Source organism: Propithecus coquereli, unplaced genomic scaffold, assembly GCF_000956105.1.
Source record: "Propithecus coquereli isolate 6110/MARCELLA unplaced genomic scaffold, Pcoq_1.0 Scaffold38, whole genome shotgun sequence".
NCBI classification, from domain to species: Eukaryota; Metazoa; Chordata; class Mammalia; order Primates; family Indriidae; genus Propithecus; species Propithecus coquereli.
Genome location: NW_012149507.1, coordinates 6,819,054 through 6,838,871, shown reverse-complemented (window position 1 = coordinate 6,838,871; position 19,818 = coordinate 6,819,054). Strand labels below are relative to the sequence as shown.

The window sequence follows — 19,818 nt, the reverse complement described above, 5'->3', positions numbered from 1 at the left end:
AATTCAAGTTTATGTTTCTAAAATGTCTAACAAGAGGATATTTCTCCAGAAGTGACTCCTGTGAGATCCAACCTCTAGCAGCCTGGGATCAAATCTGTCTTTCTTGGTATCAATAAGCTTTACAAAAAAAAAAAAAAAGAGACTCTTTTAAAAGTGTGAATACGCTTTGTGTATTAATTGTGAGCTAATGGATCCAATTTATTTTATTCATCAAGTGTTGTACCCACGCATGATTGTGTGAGAAGATTCTCCTGGCTCCTATCAGGAAGAAGAAGTAAGTTCCCATGTGTTTGTGTGACCCAAAATGAACCGGCTCTGTGGATCCTGGAACTGTCCCTAGAGAAGCTATGTTCTCCCTCAAGCATCCACATCCTGGCCGTCATGGAATGTGTGCAAATGTTCTCCCCCCCGAGCCTTCCCACATGCTCTTCTCTGCACCTAGAATCTTCTTCCCTGGCCTCTTCACCAAGCTAAGTCCTACTTGCTCTTCAAGACTCTGCTCATCCCTGGGCGAGCAGTCACTGGGACACTCTGCTGAGGTGCATTTTGCAGAATCCTCTTGGCAAGTAGTGCTTTCCCTGCTACAGGACTCACTGCACTGTGTTGTCGTGGCTTATTTACTATGAGACCCTTTAGGGCAAGAAAATTTGTATTCAGTTTTATCTCTAGCTCTTAGCTCAGTGTGTGGCACTTAGTAGGTGTTCAAGGAATATTTATTTATTATGCCATTTATTCCAAGAAGTGACAATCTGCCTGCTGGCTGCCAAAGACTGTGAAAAATCAGCTCAGCTGGTTATGCAAACGTACATACTAACCAACCAACACAGGGACGCCTCAGCATTGACAATGAGAATAACACTGAATAATTATTATTTTTTAAATTACTATTAATATAAAGACAGAGGTATAGTTATAATAATCTGTACCCTTAGGGTTGTTTGACAGGCATGCATACTCCTAAATCCCTGGAAACCCTGAAGAATAAAATATTTTGTATATGTTTTTAGCAAAGCTAAAATTTTTAAAACCTAAAATACAGAATGTTTACAAGTTTAGGTTCAGTTTCAATTCCAAAATCAAAACATATGCCTCAGTCTGTCCTCAAACCACACACAGGATCTTAAGTCCTGCCCTTCTTTCCTGGAAGCCAAAGAAACCTCTAAATACGCTGACACTCAGTCATTTTCTACCCTCTCTAATTTTTCATCCATTTTCGTTTTAAAAAATACGAAATTGTCACGGACAGATAATTCAGGTTTTCGTAGAATAAATACAAAAGGAATACATACATTCATTAAAAAAAGACCCAAAAAGACCTGTTAACTTTGTCTTCTGTGCAGCAAGGAAACTATCTACCCTGCCCACAAGCGCTAATGAACTAATTAACATGCGCCGGAGTGTGTGTGTGTGTCTGTTTAAAATTAGGACCTTGATATAAGCTGCAAACTTTCAGGTTGCAATGCTGGAACTTGCACAACAATACCAGACAGGCGGAGATCCAGGACTAACACTTGCTGTAACAGCACAATGCATTTTCACTGGGTTTTTATTTTATTTTATTTTTCTTCCCTCTCCCTCTTTTATTCCTAATTTATTAGCACAAATGCTCAATTGGGAACATAGTGGCAGAGCCATCCTGTCTCATCCTGGAACTCCCAGTCTATTAACATGGACTTCAGTCTGTAGATCATTCCCATCTGAGGACAACGAACAGGAGACAGAGGGGTTTTACCAGCAGTCTGGTTCCTCATGGGCTCCCCTTCATTGGAAACTGTTTCGTGACATAGAATTTTTCTTCAGAATATCAGCATTTCAGGCATTATACCTGAAGGGTTGTCCCTCTTCAAGTACCCAAGGTGTATTTCTCTAGGCTATTCTGACGATGCCACTTTTCCTATAAAAGCCTTAGCTGTTATCCCTTGGCCTGGGCTACTAACCTCCTCTTCCCTTGTCTGGATTCCACTCATCCTTTAAGGTCCACTGCATGGCTCAGCACCCCATTGTACTCAGCCTCGGCTATGATTTGACCCCTTTGCACACCAACTCAACCTTTGTTTGACCGATAATAACAGCCTCGATTTATTGAGTGCCTGCTCTTTGCCAGATACATCGCACCATCACCGCAGTTAATCCTCACAACTGCAATTTTATAGATGAAGAAATTGGGGTTTCTGCATCTATAAAAGAGATGTTCAGTGACTAAGTGGGAGGATACCAGGCTGGAAAATCTAACTCCAAAATCCATGCTCTTTCTACACCTTCACATTGCCTTCCCATTTAGTACTTCCCCATCCTCCAAATCTGGTTTCCTCCAATAAAGAATCTCTTGAAGGGAAAGATTATGTCTCTTTATATTCAAGCTTCTAAAGTCATCATCACCAGATGTCTACCAAGCGTCTGCCATTTAGGTGGCACTGTGCTAGACCCTGAGGATATGAGAGACTCAGGCCATGGTCTCAGCCCTGAGGACAAGGAACAGGAACAGAGCACAGAGCTCCTACCTGGTGCTCACAGGTGTTTGTACCAGACTGTTTGCACTGTGGGATAAACACACCCTCTCATTAGTACCTGGACTTCCCGGTAACATCAGTTACACTCTTCCGGAATTTAGTAAAGGCATTTCTACCTTGAACAATATTTTAGGTTTTCTTATAGAAATATAGAAAATCTGGTTGTAGGGTGTTACCCTGGATTCTAAAGAGCTCTACATCGTGGTGCGACGTGCACTTTGAAAGCATACTTATCCGGTTGCAACTGCTACCTTGGCAGAGCTTAGCAGCAAAGTAGATATTCTATGGCTAGAAATGAAGAGTTAAGGGAGATACTTACTCAGAAAGATTCAGATTTCTGTCTTTTTACCTTATCTTAATTCCCTGACGAAGGCTGCCTGCTGGGCAGGGCAATGGAGTAGGATTTTCCCGCTCAGGGAATATTCCGGAGGAAACATCACTTAAGCCATGGCTCCTGCCATGGAAGCTCCATCACTAATGACAAAAGCCCAGGGCAGAAGACGTCCCAAGCTGTAACCGTCCCAGAACATGCTTTCTGCAAAGTGGCTGACGTGCTTCACAGCCACCGCTACCGTGCAGACCCTGTCTGGGTGACTAAGCAATTCTCTGGCTTGTTCAGCAAATTCTCTAGAAGGAACTTTGTTATATTCTAACTTGTAGCTGTATAAGTGACATAAAAGGAGAAGAACAGTTTTGAGGAAAACAGTATAAATAAAGAGTTTCTGTTCATTTCAGCTTCTTCAGAGAAACACCTCATTGTGCTTCTGTCACTGAATATTCTCTTCTTTCTTTTCTTAATGGAGAGAGTCTCTCTAGACTTCAAAGGGAGATGTGTGAAGGGAGAATGGTCTTATCTTTCTGCCTCTTACAAGGTTGGGTCACTAGAACCTTATCAGCAAGAAAGAGGAGTCGTGGTATAAGAAAGAGAAAGCACATCTGGAAAACATCAACATTTTAGTTCATTAACGTGGTGTTTGGAAACCAAAAGTGCATGTTGTATTAACTTCTTTCTGCCAGCAGAGGCCTGCAGGAGGGGGCACTGCAGGAGAGGAACGAGGGACATCATCTGGCCTCCCTTGTACCAGCTCCCGCTTCTCTTCTCCCTTCGTCCTGGTGAGACTACGCCTGCAGGGCAGGCCAAGCCAACCTCTGACATTTTAGGTTTCTAGGTAGGGCTTTTAGGGGCAGCAATCCCCTACGTGCAGCTTGGCTTAGAGGTTCAGGGGCATCTACCGTTTGTCTTAGTAGAAGTCATCCCTAATCCACAATCCATCCTCCAACCATCTGTCCATCCACCCTCCCATTAACTCATTTGGTAAACTTTTCTGGGCACTTGTTAAATGCCATGTGACTAGGTGCTAGTGGGAGATATAATAAATAAAAGACAGTCTTTTGTCTTCATAGAAATGCATAGTTTGGGTGGTGAGACGGACAAGCCCACCAGCCCTCATGATGCAGCATGACAGCTCAGTCACTAAAGGTTGCAGAGAGAGCAAACAGGAGGGGGCCTCACTCGGCCTTCAGGGCCTTCCTGCAGGACATGTGTCCAAGTGGGACATGAAGGGCAAGGAAGAGGCACTTAGGCTAAAGAGAGCAGAGAACAGGTGTCTAGGCAAATGGACCAGCACACCCAAAACATGTCAGAGCTGTGAAGGACTTTCAAAAGTGGGTAAAAATGGAAGAAATATTTGTACCTTAAACAGACAAACAAACAAACAAGGCCCTCTTCTTTGGATCTTTCTGTATAATTCTGAAGGCATACAGGTCCCGGATCTTATTTCATAGTACCGTGGTCCCCAACCCCCGGTACTGGTCTGTGGCCTGCCAGGAACCAGGCTGCATAGCAGGAGGCCAGCGTTGGGGGGAGGGGGGAGGGAAGGAGGGGCGGGCAAAGCCCCACCTGCACCCACAGATGCTCCCTGTCGCTGGCATCGCCACCCGAAACCCCACCACCCCACCCTGTCAGATCAGCAGTGGCATCAGACCCTCATAGGAGCATGAACCCCACTGCAAACTGGTCATGGGAGGGATCCAGGATGCAAGCTCCCCATGAAGATCCAAGGCCTGATGATCTCAGGTGGAGCCGGGGCGGTGACACTCCCTCCTCCCCACCCCCATCCGTGGAAAAACTTTTCCAGGAAACCGGTCTCTGGTGTCAAAAATGTTGGAGACCACTGTCCTAACAGAAGTAAAAATTACAAATGTTATATATCACGTACTCTGTTTGCTGCTTCATCTGAAAACTTAAGACACTGCGGGTTAGATTAACTCATCACAAACAGAAAAAATGACCTGGTAATTTTCCAGATTTCCATTGCCCCAATTCATCAGCCAACACACTCTGTGATTCACATCATTTACCACATACATGGCCTTAGAGATGGGAGTAAAAAGCCTTGACTGTACTGAGGATTTTTATCATGTTTTGCCATTGTAATGGCTAGAGCTATGTAAATGCAATTAAGAAGCAAGGAACAGAGAAATACAGCTACTATCTACTGGGACCAACTATAGGACAGGTAGTTCATTATGTCATCTTTGCTTATCCTAATCACCTTGAAAAGTGGCATTATTATTGCCATTTTACACATAAGAAATCAGCAAATCTAGGAGGTTATGAAGCCACACAGAAGACACAGCATGATGCCTGGCATGCTAGCAAGCACTTACTAAACATGCACAATTGTATTAAAAATGGTATCAAGAATTAAGCTTGGACTGTCTGGCTCCGAAGCCCATTGGGAATTCGCTTTGAATCTTTCTCCTCCTAGGTCAGGCCTGTGAGCCAGGGAACAGAGAAGGGAATGTGTGGGGAATCCTCCACTTGTTAACCTGTCAATTCCGAGGATAGGCAGTTGAGGGAATATTGTGACGATCCGCAGACTCCACGCCTGCCTCTGTGCGGAAACCAGACGGACGTGTCTGTCTCCTGTGTCTCTGACAGCGGGGCTTCCCTGGCTGTTTTCTATAAAAGGGTTTATGTAGTTCGGGATTCTGAATCATGACACCTTCTACTTGTGGTCTCTGAAAGGGATGTGGGGGGCGGGGAAACCTCCTTTGTCTGCATGTCTGGAGGATTCAGGTGAACACCCTGCCCCTACCGTAAACCAGACACTTTTAGGAATTAGACGGCCAATCCCTGGGTGAAGTCAGTCTTGCATTTTGTTGATCTTCTGTCAATACAGTTTTCCTGTGTGCTGACTCCAGGGTTTCCATAAAGCCTCATAGAAATAAGATGAAAAAAAGAAAAATAGAGTAAGAGTGAGGAATAGCTAGAAATAGGTAGGAAAAAGCAGCAAAGAGGAAAAGATCTTTATAACTCTTAGAGGACCATTATTATTATTGAAGTGGATCAAAGGCAATTACTATTTCTTCCCTTTCAGATCCCATAGCTACAAGAAGCTCAAGACACAGAGATGGAGTTTATCGCGTTGCTAAATTTTGCCTATGAGTTGTATGAGTGAAGTATTTCAGACTTGTAAAGGTGAATTTTTTCATGCTTAAATTAATGGAGGAACACTTGCTATTTGGAAGAAAAAAGGAAAGCGTACTTACCTTTATATCCCAAAATGGCTACTGTGATTGTTAGCAAGGCACACAAAATATACAATAGTATGATAGAAAACTTCAGTGCCCAGTTATTTTTACATTTGGTACATTGTGTTCCTTCCTGAATACCTGTAAGAAAAGTCAAATTTTAGTAATAGTAAACAAAAACACTATTTCAAAAAGTACCTTTTTGCATTTTGGTCCAAATACTGGTATCCATTAGCAACACAGAGATACATTCTGAGAAATGCATCCTTAGGGGATTTTGTTGTTGTGCAAGCATTATAGAGTGTACTTACACAAACCTAGATGGTATAGCCCACTACACACCTAGGCTTATGGCATAGCCTATTGCTCTCAGGCTACAAACCTGTACAGCATGTTACTACTGTACTGAATATCGCAGGCAACTGTAACACAATGGTAAGTATTAATGCATGTAAACATAGAAAAGTTTCAGTAAAAATATGGTTTTATGATTTTATAGTACCACCATTGTATATGAAGTCTGTTGTGGATTGAAACGTTGTTACGTGGCACATGACTATAGTTTCAAATCAAATTCCATTATGATAACCGCAATTATTATTTCAATAAAAATCTCTATATGACAAAAGATTTAAAACACCCAAATTTACTTGTTTCAGACATTATTGGACCTATGGAAATTCAGACAACCCAAAAAAACGTGATTTGTCCCCTGATGTTTGTTTCAGTGGTGTGTTGGAGCTGGTTTCTACTGGCTTGTGAGAGCCAACTATTAAATTTGTAAGAATTTTGGGAGCTGGTTGTTAAACTACTAGTAGCCTGAAATCAGCCCTGGAGGGAGTATTTACACCATGGAAATTGGCAAACACTACAAATTAGGACAACGCCCTCCCAGACAACTGGTTTACCAGCATGTCACTGGCTGTAATGTACTATATGAACTACAGCAGAAAATACAGGTAATTTTATGATTAAGTGCTCAATATATAACCATTTTTGTATATTACATGTATACAGAAAACAGACACTGACCCTTATTTATCACAGTGATTTGAATAATGACTATGGAACAAACAGAGACACCAGACATTTTTTCATTAAGAGGAGGTAAATTTTTACTGCTTACAGTTCAACTTTCTGAAAAACATTCAAATCAGCATCATTGCTGCAAATGACTCCAAAAAAATAACCCATAAAAGGGGAATTTCCATCTGATTGATTAGAAACACAGAAGACAAAGACTGTGGACATTTTGATGTGAAAATCACGTTGTAGGGAGTGTCGGCAGACTCCTCGTTTTCCTGCGCCGTTTCCCTATATATGTCTTGCTAATAGCGTCCCCCAGGAGCAACAGCACATAAAGGACTGATCTCCTATAATTGTGCTCAATAACTTTTGATGGGTAAGTCATGAGGATTAAGCCACAGTCGAAGTTTCTCTCTTGTGGTTTGTAATTTTACGCACAGTGCCCTTCTTCAGTGAAAAGAGTTCTTCAGCTGTGTTTAATGCAAAATGATGAGAGAAACAGCATATAACAATGACCCGAATTTAGCTTTCAGGGCTCAACCAATCCCTCTGGCTAAAGGCACACGGGGAGGGGGTCTGCTCTGTTTCATGACTTAGAGCAGCGCTTCGCAAACTTTGGGGTGCATCAGAATCACTCCAAGAACCTGTTAAAACACAGCTTTTTGAACTCAGGAGGTCTGAGAAGGGGCCTGAGAATGTGCATTTCTAACAAGCTCCCAGGGGACGCTGAAGCAGCTGGTTGAGGCACCACACTTGAGAACAGTGCTTTTCTAACTTTAAGGTGCTTATGAATCACATTGTTGAAGGACAGGTTCTGATTCAGCAGGTCTGAGGGAGGAACTACAATTCTGCATTTCTAACAAGGTCTGTGTGACACCTGGTCTGAGGACAGTACTTGGAGGGGCAAAGGTTTAGTTTAGAAGATGGTCATGACGGATCAACCTTGGGTTAGCTGATTCCTTGAAGGTGAAGCAGTAAAATCTCAATGATCACACAGAGTAAATCAACTTCTTTGTGTTTCAATTTTCCCACTTTTTAAAACTCTCTTTCCTTTCTGTCTTGCTTCCTTTAACAGCCACCTGCATATCTCAGCACCACCTCTTATGTCCAAAATTGACCTCAGTACTAGCCCTGCCAAACCAGATCTCTAACTACCACCAAACTTTCTTATTTCCACCCAATTTAAATATTACTACCACCCCAATCCCGCAGGTGGTTAAACTGAAAAAACACCATGAATTCCTCCCCTGTACTTATTCTCCAATTCAATCAGTCACCATGCCTTGTTAATCTCCTGTGGGCTATTTTTTATCATGATCATCATCACCTACAGTTTATTGATGTTCACTGACTGCCTACAGTGTACCAGGTTCCGAGCTAGGCACTCTACACACAGCATCTCTAATCCATAAAAGAACCCTGCGACCAGGCAAGTTAGTGAGAGCCGAACTGACATCCTATACCCGTCACAGCCAGGATTCTGGCCTGTGTCAGCCTCCAAATCCCATGACTTATCTCTCCACTCTAGGCCAAGGTCCCCATCTCTGGTCATCTTTTCCCCTCCATTTCCACTGCCACCACCCTATTGTGAGATCTTTTAATCTCAATGGAAGCTTCCTCTTCCATTCCCACCGGAATCTAGCCTTACCCTGTACTAAAATACTGCTGTCCTCATGACATTTGCCAAAAAGGAAAAAGCAGAAACTTTCAATGGTTCACCTTTAACTAAAGGATGAAAATCACGTACACTCCCCCCACGCACACACCAGCTCCTAAGCTCTTTATAATCTGGTGTTTTAAAATGAAACAAAGACTGCTTACGTTGGCGGGGTGAGATGGCTCACACCTGCAATCCTAGCAGTCTGGGAGGCCAAGGTGGGAGGATTGCTTGAGGTCAGGAGTTTGAGATCAGCCTAAGCAAGAGCGAGACCCTGTCTCTACTAAAAATAGGAAAAATTAGCTGGGCACAGTAGTGCACACGTGTAGTCCCAGCTACTCGGGAGGCCGAGGCAGGAGAATCACTTTAGCCCAGCAGTTTGCAGTTGCTGTGAGTTCTGATGACACCACTGTACTCTAGCCCAGGAGACAGAGTGAGATTCTCTCAAAAAGAACAAAAAACAAAAACAAAACCCTTACATCTAGTAAGGGTGAAAATATTTTTTAAATTTGGAGAGAGAAAGTATAGGTAGACCCACAAACATGACACATTCCATGTCGAGAAATAATCAACTTGCTTTGGTGGCAACTGTAAAACACAGGAGGGTGACAGACACGGGGATGCCAGACCCACCTCCTGTCAAAGGACTGGATGACACTCTCATGGGCAATGAGGGGTTTCGTTCCTTTTGGATTTTGGCGCTGTGGTTGATGATTTCTTACATTCCAGCAAAAGAGCCTGAGAAGATCTGGTTAGAGCAGAGATTGTGCGAGATGACAGAATCTGGCTAGAAGGTGGTGTAGAGGTCACCTGGTAAGTGTCACTGTGTTACTGTGTGTCCTGACTCCGGCTCACGTGCCTTTCTCTCCCTGCCTTCCCTGGGCATCTCGTGCATGTGGTACTCGCGCGGGTCCGCTCCCAGACAGTCGTCACTGGCTCCCATTCGGAAGAGCAGAGGCACTTCCTCACCGTGTGCACCGCCCACTGCTGACTGTATCAGCATTTAATCAGTATCAGACGGCACTGCCTGCCCTCCTTTTCCACTGGACACACTTTCTCTGTCTTGTTTCCTCCCTCCCTGACTTATTTTTCATAAGAATTCTGTTTTATCTTTCCTCTCTGCCCTCCGCTGGGAGGACATCTGGCCAAACATATAGATGCCTACTACAAAGAGACCCCGCTGGCTCACGTAGCTGGGGGACCCCCTCCCCCTTGAGCCTAGATGGTCACGAAAAAACATTCGAGAGAGATATCCCCCTGTTATCAGCCTTTGTAGTGTTTGTTTTCTTAGCATTACTTTCCAGAGCCTGGGGACTTTGTTCCCATGGGGGGTGGGGGTGGCAGGGAAGGAGGGGCAAGGGTACCCATCTGCGGGTAAGAGATTCCAGTCCAGGAGATGAAGCGGTGTTGCCCCCTGCCCTCAAGAGAGCCAGCTTCTCAAAAACCCGGGCCCAATTGGCCCTTTTTTATTTCGGCAGGTTCCGGCCGGAAGGGGCTTGGGGGGGGGTGCCTTTCTGCTGGTTTTCCCTCTTGAATTGTTTCTTGCTGAACCCCATTCTTGGCTCTTGTTTTGAATGTATTTTCCGGTGTCCGAGTCTTTGTAATACAAAAGAGTCTGGGGGCCTAGTGAAGCCAGAATTGCCGTGGTTAACTCCTTGATCAGTCCACAGAGGCTGACAATTTGGTTCCGGTACCCAAACTCAAAAGTTCCCTGTATTGCCCTGTTTCCAAATACATGTTTCAAGCAAGAGGAGTGGGGGTGGGGGACGGGCAGCGACCCAGGAGCCCTTAGCTGATTGGAGGGAATAACTGAAACGCTCCAGGAATGACAGTGAAAATGGCCAGAAGGATTCACCAGCAAAGGGGATTCCTTTCTGCTGTGGTTCTCCATGAAGAGCCCTCCCAAGTGCTGTGGTTGAGGCTCCAATCCAGTCTGTTTTTCTGATCTTTTTGGAGGAAAAAATGTGTCTCTTTCACTATCAAAGTTTTCTTCTATGTATACCACTAAAGGTGGGCTCATCTGTTAAAAATGGATCCATGCTGATCAAGCCCCTTCCTTGGTAGGAGGAGGCTGGCTCTGTGGGTAGGCATGGGGCACTTCTGGGCTGTCTTAGTTATTGCGAGTGTCTATAGCTCTTTATGGTGCTACCATAAAGATCATGTTACCAAAGAGACGTTTTAAAAGGCTGGTAGACTGTACAATCCAGAAAACCACAGGTTTTGATCTGAGATTTACAATGACCTTTTCATGCGGTTTTTTTATAGTTATTAATCTACTGCCTGGTGGCATATATTCCCATAAACCCATAAGAATGATTTGGCTCTAACAGTAAAACTGATGATTCAAATAAATTCCTATAATTAAAATGCCCTCTAAAGCAACAAAACAATAAGAGTTAACGTCCTGGTTAGTTGCTTGAATGTTATGCAACATCATCAGAACAAAAAAATACATAAACTTCTTTATCCCCCAAATATCTAGCGTTTCCTTGCTATAACGACCATTTAGCAAATGATGGGATATGGATTTAGTTAGTAAAAAAAAAAAAAGAAAAGAAAAGAAAACCATTTTATTAGTGAGTAATTTAGTTCCCCAAATACAAATCCCAGCCCTGGACACCTCCTTATGCCAAGTTTCCTAAAAGATGTGGAAAACCATGAAAAGGGAATCAGGACAAGAATTGGAAATGAAATTACTTTCAAAATAAGAGAAGCCTCATAGCAACTCTGTATTGCTAACGATGTGTTCAAACCAGAAAAGTTACTTAGAATAGAGTTTTATGAGAGTGTGAACTGTTCAGTGTTCATTCTGAACTTACATTAATATTCTGCACAGTCACTAAGGGTATAGTTTTTTTTTTCATTAGATTTTTTTCATGTACATAAAAAGAAAAGGTAGTTAGTCCTTGTTTGGTTTTAATGTTTTTTTTAAAGAATATGCATTATTTATTTAAAATGTATAATTTATACTCTGTCTACTAAAAAAGAATTGTTGTAGGCAAAAACCAGATGTAATGGTCCCACTCATAACATACAGTGCCCACCAGAATATATGGTGTCTCAAAAGAACGCCATTATTTTCTCTTTGTGGTTTTTGTAAGAAATCCTTTATTATATCAACTGTTCACAAATGCTTTCAATTCCGAGGAGAGGAATCCTCGCTCACTGGGGAGCTCAACCATCACATCCCTCACATTCGCCCCTCCTAGCTGGCCCCTTCCCCTTGGCTCCGTTCCTGTTCATTTTGTTCTATGGGCACAGAGCGAACTGTCAACATTTCGGCAAGCCTGACTGCTTCGTTATCTGGCACTCACATACAATGTCCTTCTGTGATGAAGCCCTGAATCTTTTCATTAAATGGACTCAGGAAAGTGCAGCTCCCGCTTGGGTCATCAGTCTGCTGTATAACTGAGCCAGACGCTTGCACTGATAGGCATTTGAGGAAGACCACTGGACGGTTCTTTAGCGGGGGAGAGTTTGCTGCTGCTGTGAATTCAAAGAGGAATCGCCGAGGATGAAGGCCGTTACTGAGGCCCTAATATAGGCCAGGCACACCCTCCTTGTGACTTACAATCCCTTTAATAACCCTGCAGAGTAAGAATTCTGACCCTCATCTTATAGATTTTAGGAAAGGTGGGAGGTTAAAGAGGTTGAGTACCAAAGCCATTGAGTAGCTGAGCTGGGAGTTGAACCCCAGATTTTTCTTTCTTTTTTTTTTTTTTTTAACCAGACACTGAGCGAACAACCCAGGTCTTCACATGTTGCTTGTCCAAGTTTATATATCCCCAGAAGTGAAAAACAAAGCAAGATGAAAGATGCCCAAAAAGATAACCTGTGGAAGGCTGATGGGTTAGACTTGGAGTAGAAATATTCTGTCAAAATAAAGGGGTGCAGAAACATCCTTTCACATGTCAAGAGGCTTTGCTCAGAAATGAGCAGTGAAATTTCGTCTCCAGTAAGTTAACTATGACAGGCCTGAGGATTCCACAGGCTGTAATTTCTCCTTTACCACTCTGCGGTGACATACTTACGCAGCACGTTAATTCCGCCCTAAATAAATGCTCATTATCTCCATGAGAGGTCAAGACTGGCTTGGCGGTTTGGCTGGTCAGGCTTGTTAGCTCTGCGGGGGAATATCCCCCAAGGGTGATGGAATTTTTGGAGTGGGGTGGGCCAGGAAGAGAAGGTATCTTTATAATTTCAAGGCAGAACTATGGGATGTACAGGGCCCTGATCGGTTTAAGCTTGAAACCATAACAAGTTGGTTTCCCCTATCGAGTTTTCCTTTGAAGTTCTAGTACACTGAAATGGGGCCTCCAAACCCAGGCTCCAAAGGCCCATTCATCTACAGAGCAAAACAATTGCTGGTGGTTCAAGCTTGCAGGAGTTGTGCGAGATAAGATAACGGAAAGGAAGAAGGTGAAAGGAGGGTTTATCAAATGGTGATAAAAATTAATTTATCTCTAGCCTCTTGATCTAAAAAGAAAACAATCTGTCAGGAGTACACTGGCAAAAACCAGGTTTTTTTGTTTTAAACTAATACCACCTTGACCCTGCGGTTCAAAAATCCACAGTAATTCTCCAGCGGCTCCAATGCCTTCAAGTTGCTTCCAAGATGCTCACCGGCTAGCACCCTCTGACCACGCTGGTCCTCAGAACCTGCAGCCAGGAGCACTGGCTGTCATCTTGGCCAATGTCCATCTCACCAGTGAGGACACTGACGCCCAAGGAACTCCACTGCCCATCACAGTTTACACACGAGCCAGCCCTGGCTTCAGGACTCAGGTTCCTGACTCCCAGCTGGAGTTCTTTAGAGCCCAGAACACTGCCCACACCACCACACTCTTTTCTTGCTACATCCTGTTTATTCATTTGAGAAATAAATATGGAACGCCTACCATGTACCAGGCACTGGGTGAAAGAATGAACACAAGAGACAAAAATCTCTGTCCTTATGGAACTTATACTTCAGTGGAGGATATTTTAACATGTCAGAAGGTGACAAATGCTAAGGAAAAAATAAAGCAAGGCATGGGAAAAGGGCATGGAGAGGAGGTGGATTTAAAATAGGGTGGCTGGGCCTGCTTCGAGAGGTGACATCTGAGCAAAAGCTTGAAGAAGCTCCAGAGAGAGCCCTGGGCACCTGTGCTAGCTGTGCCCCCCAACCCCCAGGTTTCTGCATTTCTTCTTGAAATTCGCCCTTTTTCTCCCTGAAACACCCTTCCCCTCCACTGAGTGACTTCCTTCCTTCGAACTTACTCACAGATTTCCTCCTCGGTGAGTCCTTTCCTAATTAGCCTTGAATGCCTCGGCCCCTATGTGGTACACACTGCACCTTCCACACCCATTTGTGTGTTTCTCAGATCATTAAATGCCAGCTTCACGGCTACCTCCTCCTACAGGTATGGAAATTTTATTTTTCTGTACTATTGCATTTACATTTCCCTAAACAAACCAGTGCTCTCTAGTACTCTGCCCATCAGGGGCTCAGCAGATCCACGCCTGGCGTGCAGATGCTGGCAGAGGGAAGGAAGGGTGCCATCGCTCCCCTGCTCAGTCTCCTTCACGCGCTGGAGCCTGCTCCCAGGTGCGAGGGATTTCACAATCTTCTCTCCCACCTTTGTGCCCGGTCTTCGGGGCGGGTTGTCGATCTCACTGCCCCTCAAGCCAGGGTGTAGATGTCCTGGGAGAGGCCCGTGGCTCAGGGGCCTGACAGTCAAAATGCTGACACTCCTGAGTGCACCTTCCTCCCACACTGTCCAGGCTGATGCCACAGGAAGCCACCCACCGGCTCAAACCTCAGAGGAAGAGTTTTCTTTTCTCTGCTGGAGGTGGGGTGTAGGATGGGGGTCACTGATTGAAGGAATGCAAAACGCGCCGTTAGACCCCTTCTCATGCTGAAAGGAATCCCAAGACTCTAAAGCGGCAAAGCATTTCTACATTTTGTGGCTCTCAGCACTCACGAAACTCAATCTGCCAGGGCGAAGATGAGACACGCAAGCCTGCCATCCAACCCTTGCCTTGAGTGTTGCTGCTTTAAAAAGTGTCATTTTGGAGCAGCTGAAGGACTATGGTAATGATGATGGAGAACAGTGCTGAGCAGGACAAGTCTCGGTTAATGACAGGGTGTTTGTTGTTTGTCACTAAAACATTGCTGGGGCATGTGAAAATTATGCTGCAGAACAGGTGCTGGCAAAAAAAAAAAAAAAATTGCCTACATCCACTGTCTCTCACATCCCTGCTTGATTTTTTTTTAAACTAACAAAACTAGTGTTTTGATGAAAAACAATGTGAATGCAAATATCAATCAGTCTGACAGACATTCCTCATTCCTATATGAGTATGTGTTTTTTCCTTTCTTCAAGTGAAGACTATAATTGAGGACACTTAGAATTAAGGGAAAAGGGCCAAAACAGAGTGACAGATTTCACCGCCAGTGTTTCAAAACAATCATTCTATTCTGCACCGAATGTAGCCTCAGTTCTGAACCTTAATGAGAAATGAGTCAACTTGAAACGACCCAAATGAGGAAAAGCTGGCAAATAAATAATGAGGGAGATGGGAGGGACCTATTTCACAGACTGCTGGCCGGGAAGGCTGTGGGGGGAGCGTGGCCCCCAGACTGAACGAGGAGCATCCCATTTTCCAGCCACACACTTGTCATTAAAACCGGACAAAGGACAGAGAGAGGAAGAAATCTTTTCATGAGGCAGACAGCTATGGTTTTAGAGGTCAAGGGAATGAAACTGGAAGACAAAAAGGAAAAACCACTAAACAAAAAAGTCGGAAGGCACACAACGAATTATGACTAAGTGGAAATGGGAAAACGTAGGCTTGTTTAACTTTCCATGCATTTGTAAAGGGTTCACAAATGACAGTTCAATCTAGACAACTGTTTAAAACTGAAATAGCTAGATAAAAGCATACATTTGCATATACACAGAAAGTTTTTTTGGATAGTAGAGGTGTTTTAAAAAAGGATTCCTAAAGCAAAATTCAAATTTACAATTTCCCACAGGTTTATCCAGGGTGTGGCTGGAGCCAGCGTTTACTGGTGGGTGACAGCCAACTGTTTTTATCTCTTTACAACTCCATGTTCAGTGACTTTATATTGGTAGCATGAAATTGGTCAGCCTGGGAGTATTTACACCATGGAAATACACAAAAAGCTCCAAATGAGGGGTTTGGCTTTCTGGAGATCTGGTTGTTCAATATTTGCCAGCAACCCACTCAATGTACTACAACTGACCCATCACCTTTAAACAAGTCGAACAATTGCTCTGTCCATATGGAGTGAGCCCTTGAGAAGTTCAGGATCACGGGCACGACCAACCTGGACATGGCGATTACACTGAAGTATCATTGCTTCCCTCCCCCTCGAGGATATAGAGATCTTATATGTACTCCTATTCATGATATTTGTACACATTAGATATTCTGAATTCAAAATTTCCATGGAAACAAGGGAAATTTCAAATTCATGAAATTTCCGTGGTGGTGGGGGAGATAAATTTTTTTAGGTTCTTAGTGCAACTGACGATGTTTAAGGTTCAATTCCCACATGTCTCTTAACGTCATTCCACAGATACAGGTTCCACTTAACTCTGCCCAACTTCCCTGAAAGCACATTTCCTTCTCATGTGGAAAGGTATAGAAGGACTGGCCTGAGCTGTCACCCACCTGACATTAGCAAGGCAGAGTTGAAAGGTGTATCTGCCTAAGGACAGGCAGTTGTGGTGGGCGCATTTGGGTTCAGATGGAGGAATCACCACGGGGGAAGGGATTTTGAATGACAACCCTCAGCCTGGAAGATATTCCCTTTACCTCCTAAAATGATGCAGGAATTAAAATCCCACCTACTAGGCAGAAAAAAAGTCCAAGGAGTCCAAAGGACACCAGAACTTCATTCACATGCATGAGATGCACAAATGTTCGTGATCGCAACAAGCAGACCCAGAAACAGAAACAGGAAAACATCAGAAATACGCCAGCTGAGCTGTTCACAGTGGGGGCAGAATGCCTTCTGAACTCAGCTCTTACAGCAGTGAATCATAAAATTTGACCAGGGGCATATCAACTCCGGAAACAAGAGAATCGTGGAGATCAGAGATGTAAAAAATATAAACACAATTTCATATGATAAGAAAATTCTTAGGGTAAAATCACTTCATTGTATTTCATGCTCAAAGAATGGACTTCATTTCCAAAATGGCCAAATGGCTCCTCGCTTGGGTTGTAAACTGGTTAAACAGGCTGAAAGAAGAGGCTTTGGATGAGGACTTAGCAACACTGTCCAACCCACATTTAGCTGATGTTCTCCGCTGCCCCAGTGCATGTGGAATCTGGAGTTAGTATCAGAGGCACCACTAGGGATTCACTCATATGTTTTATATATAATTTACGCGTATATTTGTTTACATTAGTTCTTAGTAAATTGCATGAAATTTAGAACATAGTGTGAATTTACTGCTTATTATTCTTTAAAATATTCTATAGTAAAAGAGTCCCTCTCATTAAGAAAGGTACGTGTCTTGAGGGCTACTACATAATAGGATCCCAGGAATGGGCACGGCTCGATGGACCAAGGCAGCACACCTCTTCTAGAATGGTGCCTGAGCCAGAGCTCACCCTGCCTGGGGTAGCCAGGCCTCCCACCCCTACTGCTGGAAAGGCAACTCAAAGCTCAGGTCCTACTGATGACGGGCCAGCAGTGTCATCTTTGCACACACAAAGACAGCACTATTAATCACCGTCACATTACGCAAGGCCCTCAAAAGGAACTGAAAAAGAAGGATTCAGTGAATCAGAAAATGTCCCTTCCTCAATGAAGAATAAAATAAAGTCAGGACTTCTTAGCTCTCACTACTATGCAATGTTCCTTCCTGCCGGAAGGCAGTTGTGTTATTATAGCAAAGCTAGTCAAGACAACCAACCACCTGTAAATACAACCTAATGGTCGCCCTGAAACAATCTGTCACTTTCTACAGCACTTAAGGGAAACAACACCTAATAAACAGCACCTAGTAAAGCAAAAGAACATATAAAGATTCATTTTTCAAAGGAAAAATCCCACGTATAACCGTGGTTATGACAGTGCTTATAAAATTAGAAGCACTAGTTTATTAGGGTATACAGAACCCCAAATGACGGTGTGATTATATGTTTACTAAATTTTATCCACAGGACTGTTGCGTAGAAGTCAATCTTCCCGGTTTTGAGCTTGGTGGAAGATCCATCTGTTTCCACTCCTGCTTTCTTCCCAGACATGCACCACAAATGGGCACAAATCATAAGAGAAAAATGTTTATCCGAGTGAAGCTGGAAAAGCTAGGGCTCCAGGAGGGCCTGGAGGGCTCCTTCTTTCAAAGGCTTCTGCGGCACAGGCCTTGGGTAGCATGGAAAAGATCACAGAGTAGGGGATAGAAACAATTTTTTTTTTTTTTTTTTAAGGAAGAGCAAAAACTTGTGATTATCTAGGCAGAATAGGAGAAAGGGGAGAGCAACAGAGAAACGAAAATAAGCAACAACAGGCCTCGTGACACAGACTGCAGGAATGTCCCTGCTGTCAGGTAACCTGTGTCCTGACAAGCTGGAGACCCTGAGGTGGAGGGTCTGTGCTTCGCTCACTGGACCCTAGTGATGACACAGACTGTCTCTGCTAGTGGTTAGGAACAGGTTCTAAAGTGAAGCATGAGACTAATATCTGCACAACGGTCACGTAAAATCACTTGGACATCTAGGGCTAAATCAATCAAGTACATCAGGTAATGAAACGAGTGCCGACGTAGCCGCCACTGTGGTGATTCTTACTTCTGAAACGGTCAATCTGCTTCCGGTGCTCAGGGTTTGTATCTGCACACCTGGGCCACAGAGCAGGGACTGCCGTTCCCACTCTCCTCAGCCAGGTGCCCTCGTGCGGCACCGAAACTGGGAAGCAAACACAGTGACCCCACCACCCACTGGGCCCACGTCCCCTACTCAGGGGCGCTAGGTTTGGATAATGAAAACATTCTTCTTTGGTAAATGCATTTCAGAGTTCTTCCCCACTCTCCACACCCCTTCCTCCGCCCGAGCTCATGAAACACAAAATAGGTGATAGATTGAAGAGAACAAATTGACTCCCTTAATTTTTACTGTACTGTCTCATTTCTGTTAAGTGCCACAGTCCTGACGCCACTGAGTCACAGTAAATGACCCAAACCCTTGAAGCTGGTGCAGAAGTAGGGGCAAAATAGAGTTTCCTGTATCATTTTGGAGGTTAAACCTGAAAAAGTCTTTTTACCAACACTGGATAACGTAATTCACACAAAAGAGAGCATTTAGTGATTCGAGGGTGTACCTAGAACATTCTGGCAAGGGGACATTTGATGCAGTGGCACATGAAGTGTCATGCTGCCTCGTGAATAGGGGTTTAGTCTGATATTCTAGCAAGACAATGATTTTGGCCAAATAGGTTAAACCTTTCCCCCATCTTCACAAGAAACAGAGGTTACAGCTCTGTAGCAAATGATAATGACTCCCTCGGAGAGATCGGTGCATTCAAGCCAGAGAGGAGGACAGCCCACAGCTCCCCGTGCCCGGGACAAACTAAGACACTGGTGGTGGCCAGGGACACAGGCTGAATCTGTGGGGAGAGCACTCATGGTTTTCCTCTCTTTCAGTTACCATCTTGATAAAAAATGAGAAATTTGTGTGCAATTGAAGAAAAAATACACAGACTTTTGTGTCATAATCTTATTGCTGATCTTATCTACTTATCAAATATAAGCTTATCCTATCTGATCACATTTCTGACGGTCATACCTTCCTCCCTCCATAGTGGGAGGGGCACTATGTGGCTTCTCCCGTGATGCTCCTGTCCCACTGTGAGCAGCAGATGTCTCCAGTGAGACTAGACAGTGGCGGAGAGAGCCATGTGGACACATGGACACTGATGCAGGCAGCATCAGAATTTCCTCGGCCACACTGATGAAGGGTTTTTACCGGTTCCTGAGTGAGGATGAACTGGAACCTGATATCAAAACCCACTGTATGTCCTTTATAGTTCATTGCATATAATTACGTACCATAAACTGTGCGTGGTTTGCA

At 43.9% G+C, this 19,818-nt stretch overlaps 1 protein-coding gene across 1 annotated transcript in view; it reads right to left on the bottom strand.

Moving 5' to 3' along the window:
• Nucleotides 1–19,818, bottom strand: part of COLEC12 (collectin sub-family member 12) — a 169,032-nt gene that overhangs the window by 28,977 nt on the left and 120,237 nt on the right. Inside the window, exon 3 of the mRNA XM_012652103.1 lies at nt 6,066–6,188. Within this exon, the coding sequence (XP_012507557.1) occupies nt 6,066–6,188 (123 nt within the window). The remainder of the gene's footprint in view (nt 1–6,065; nt 6,189–19,818) is intronic.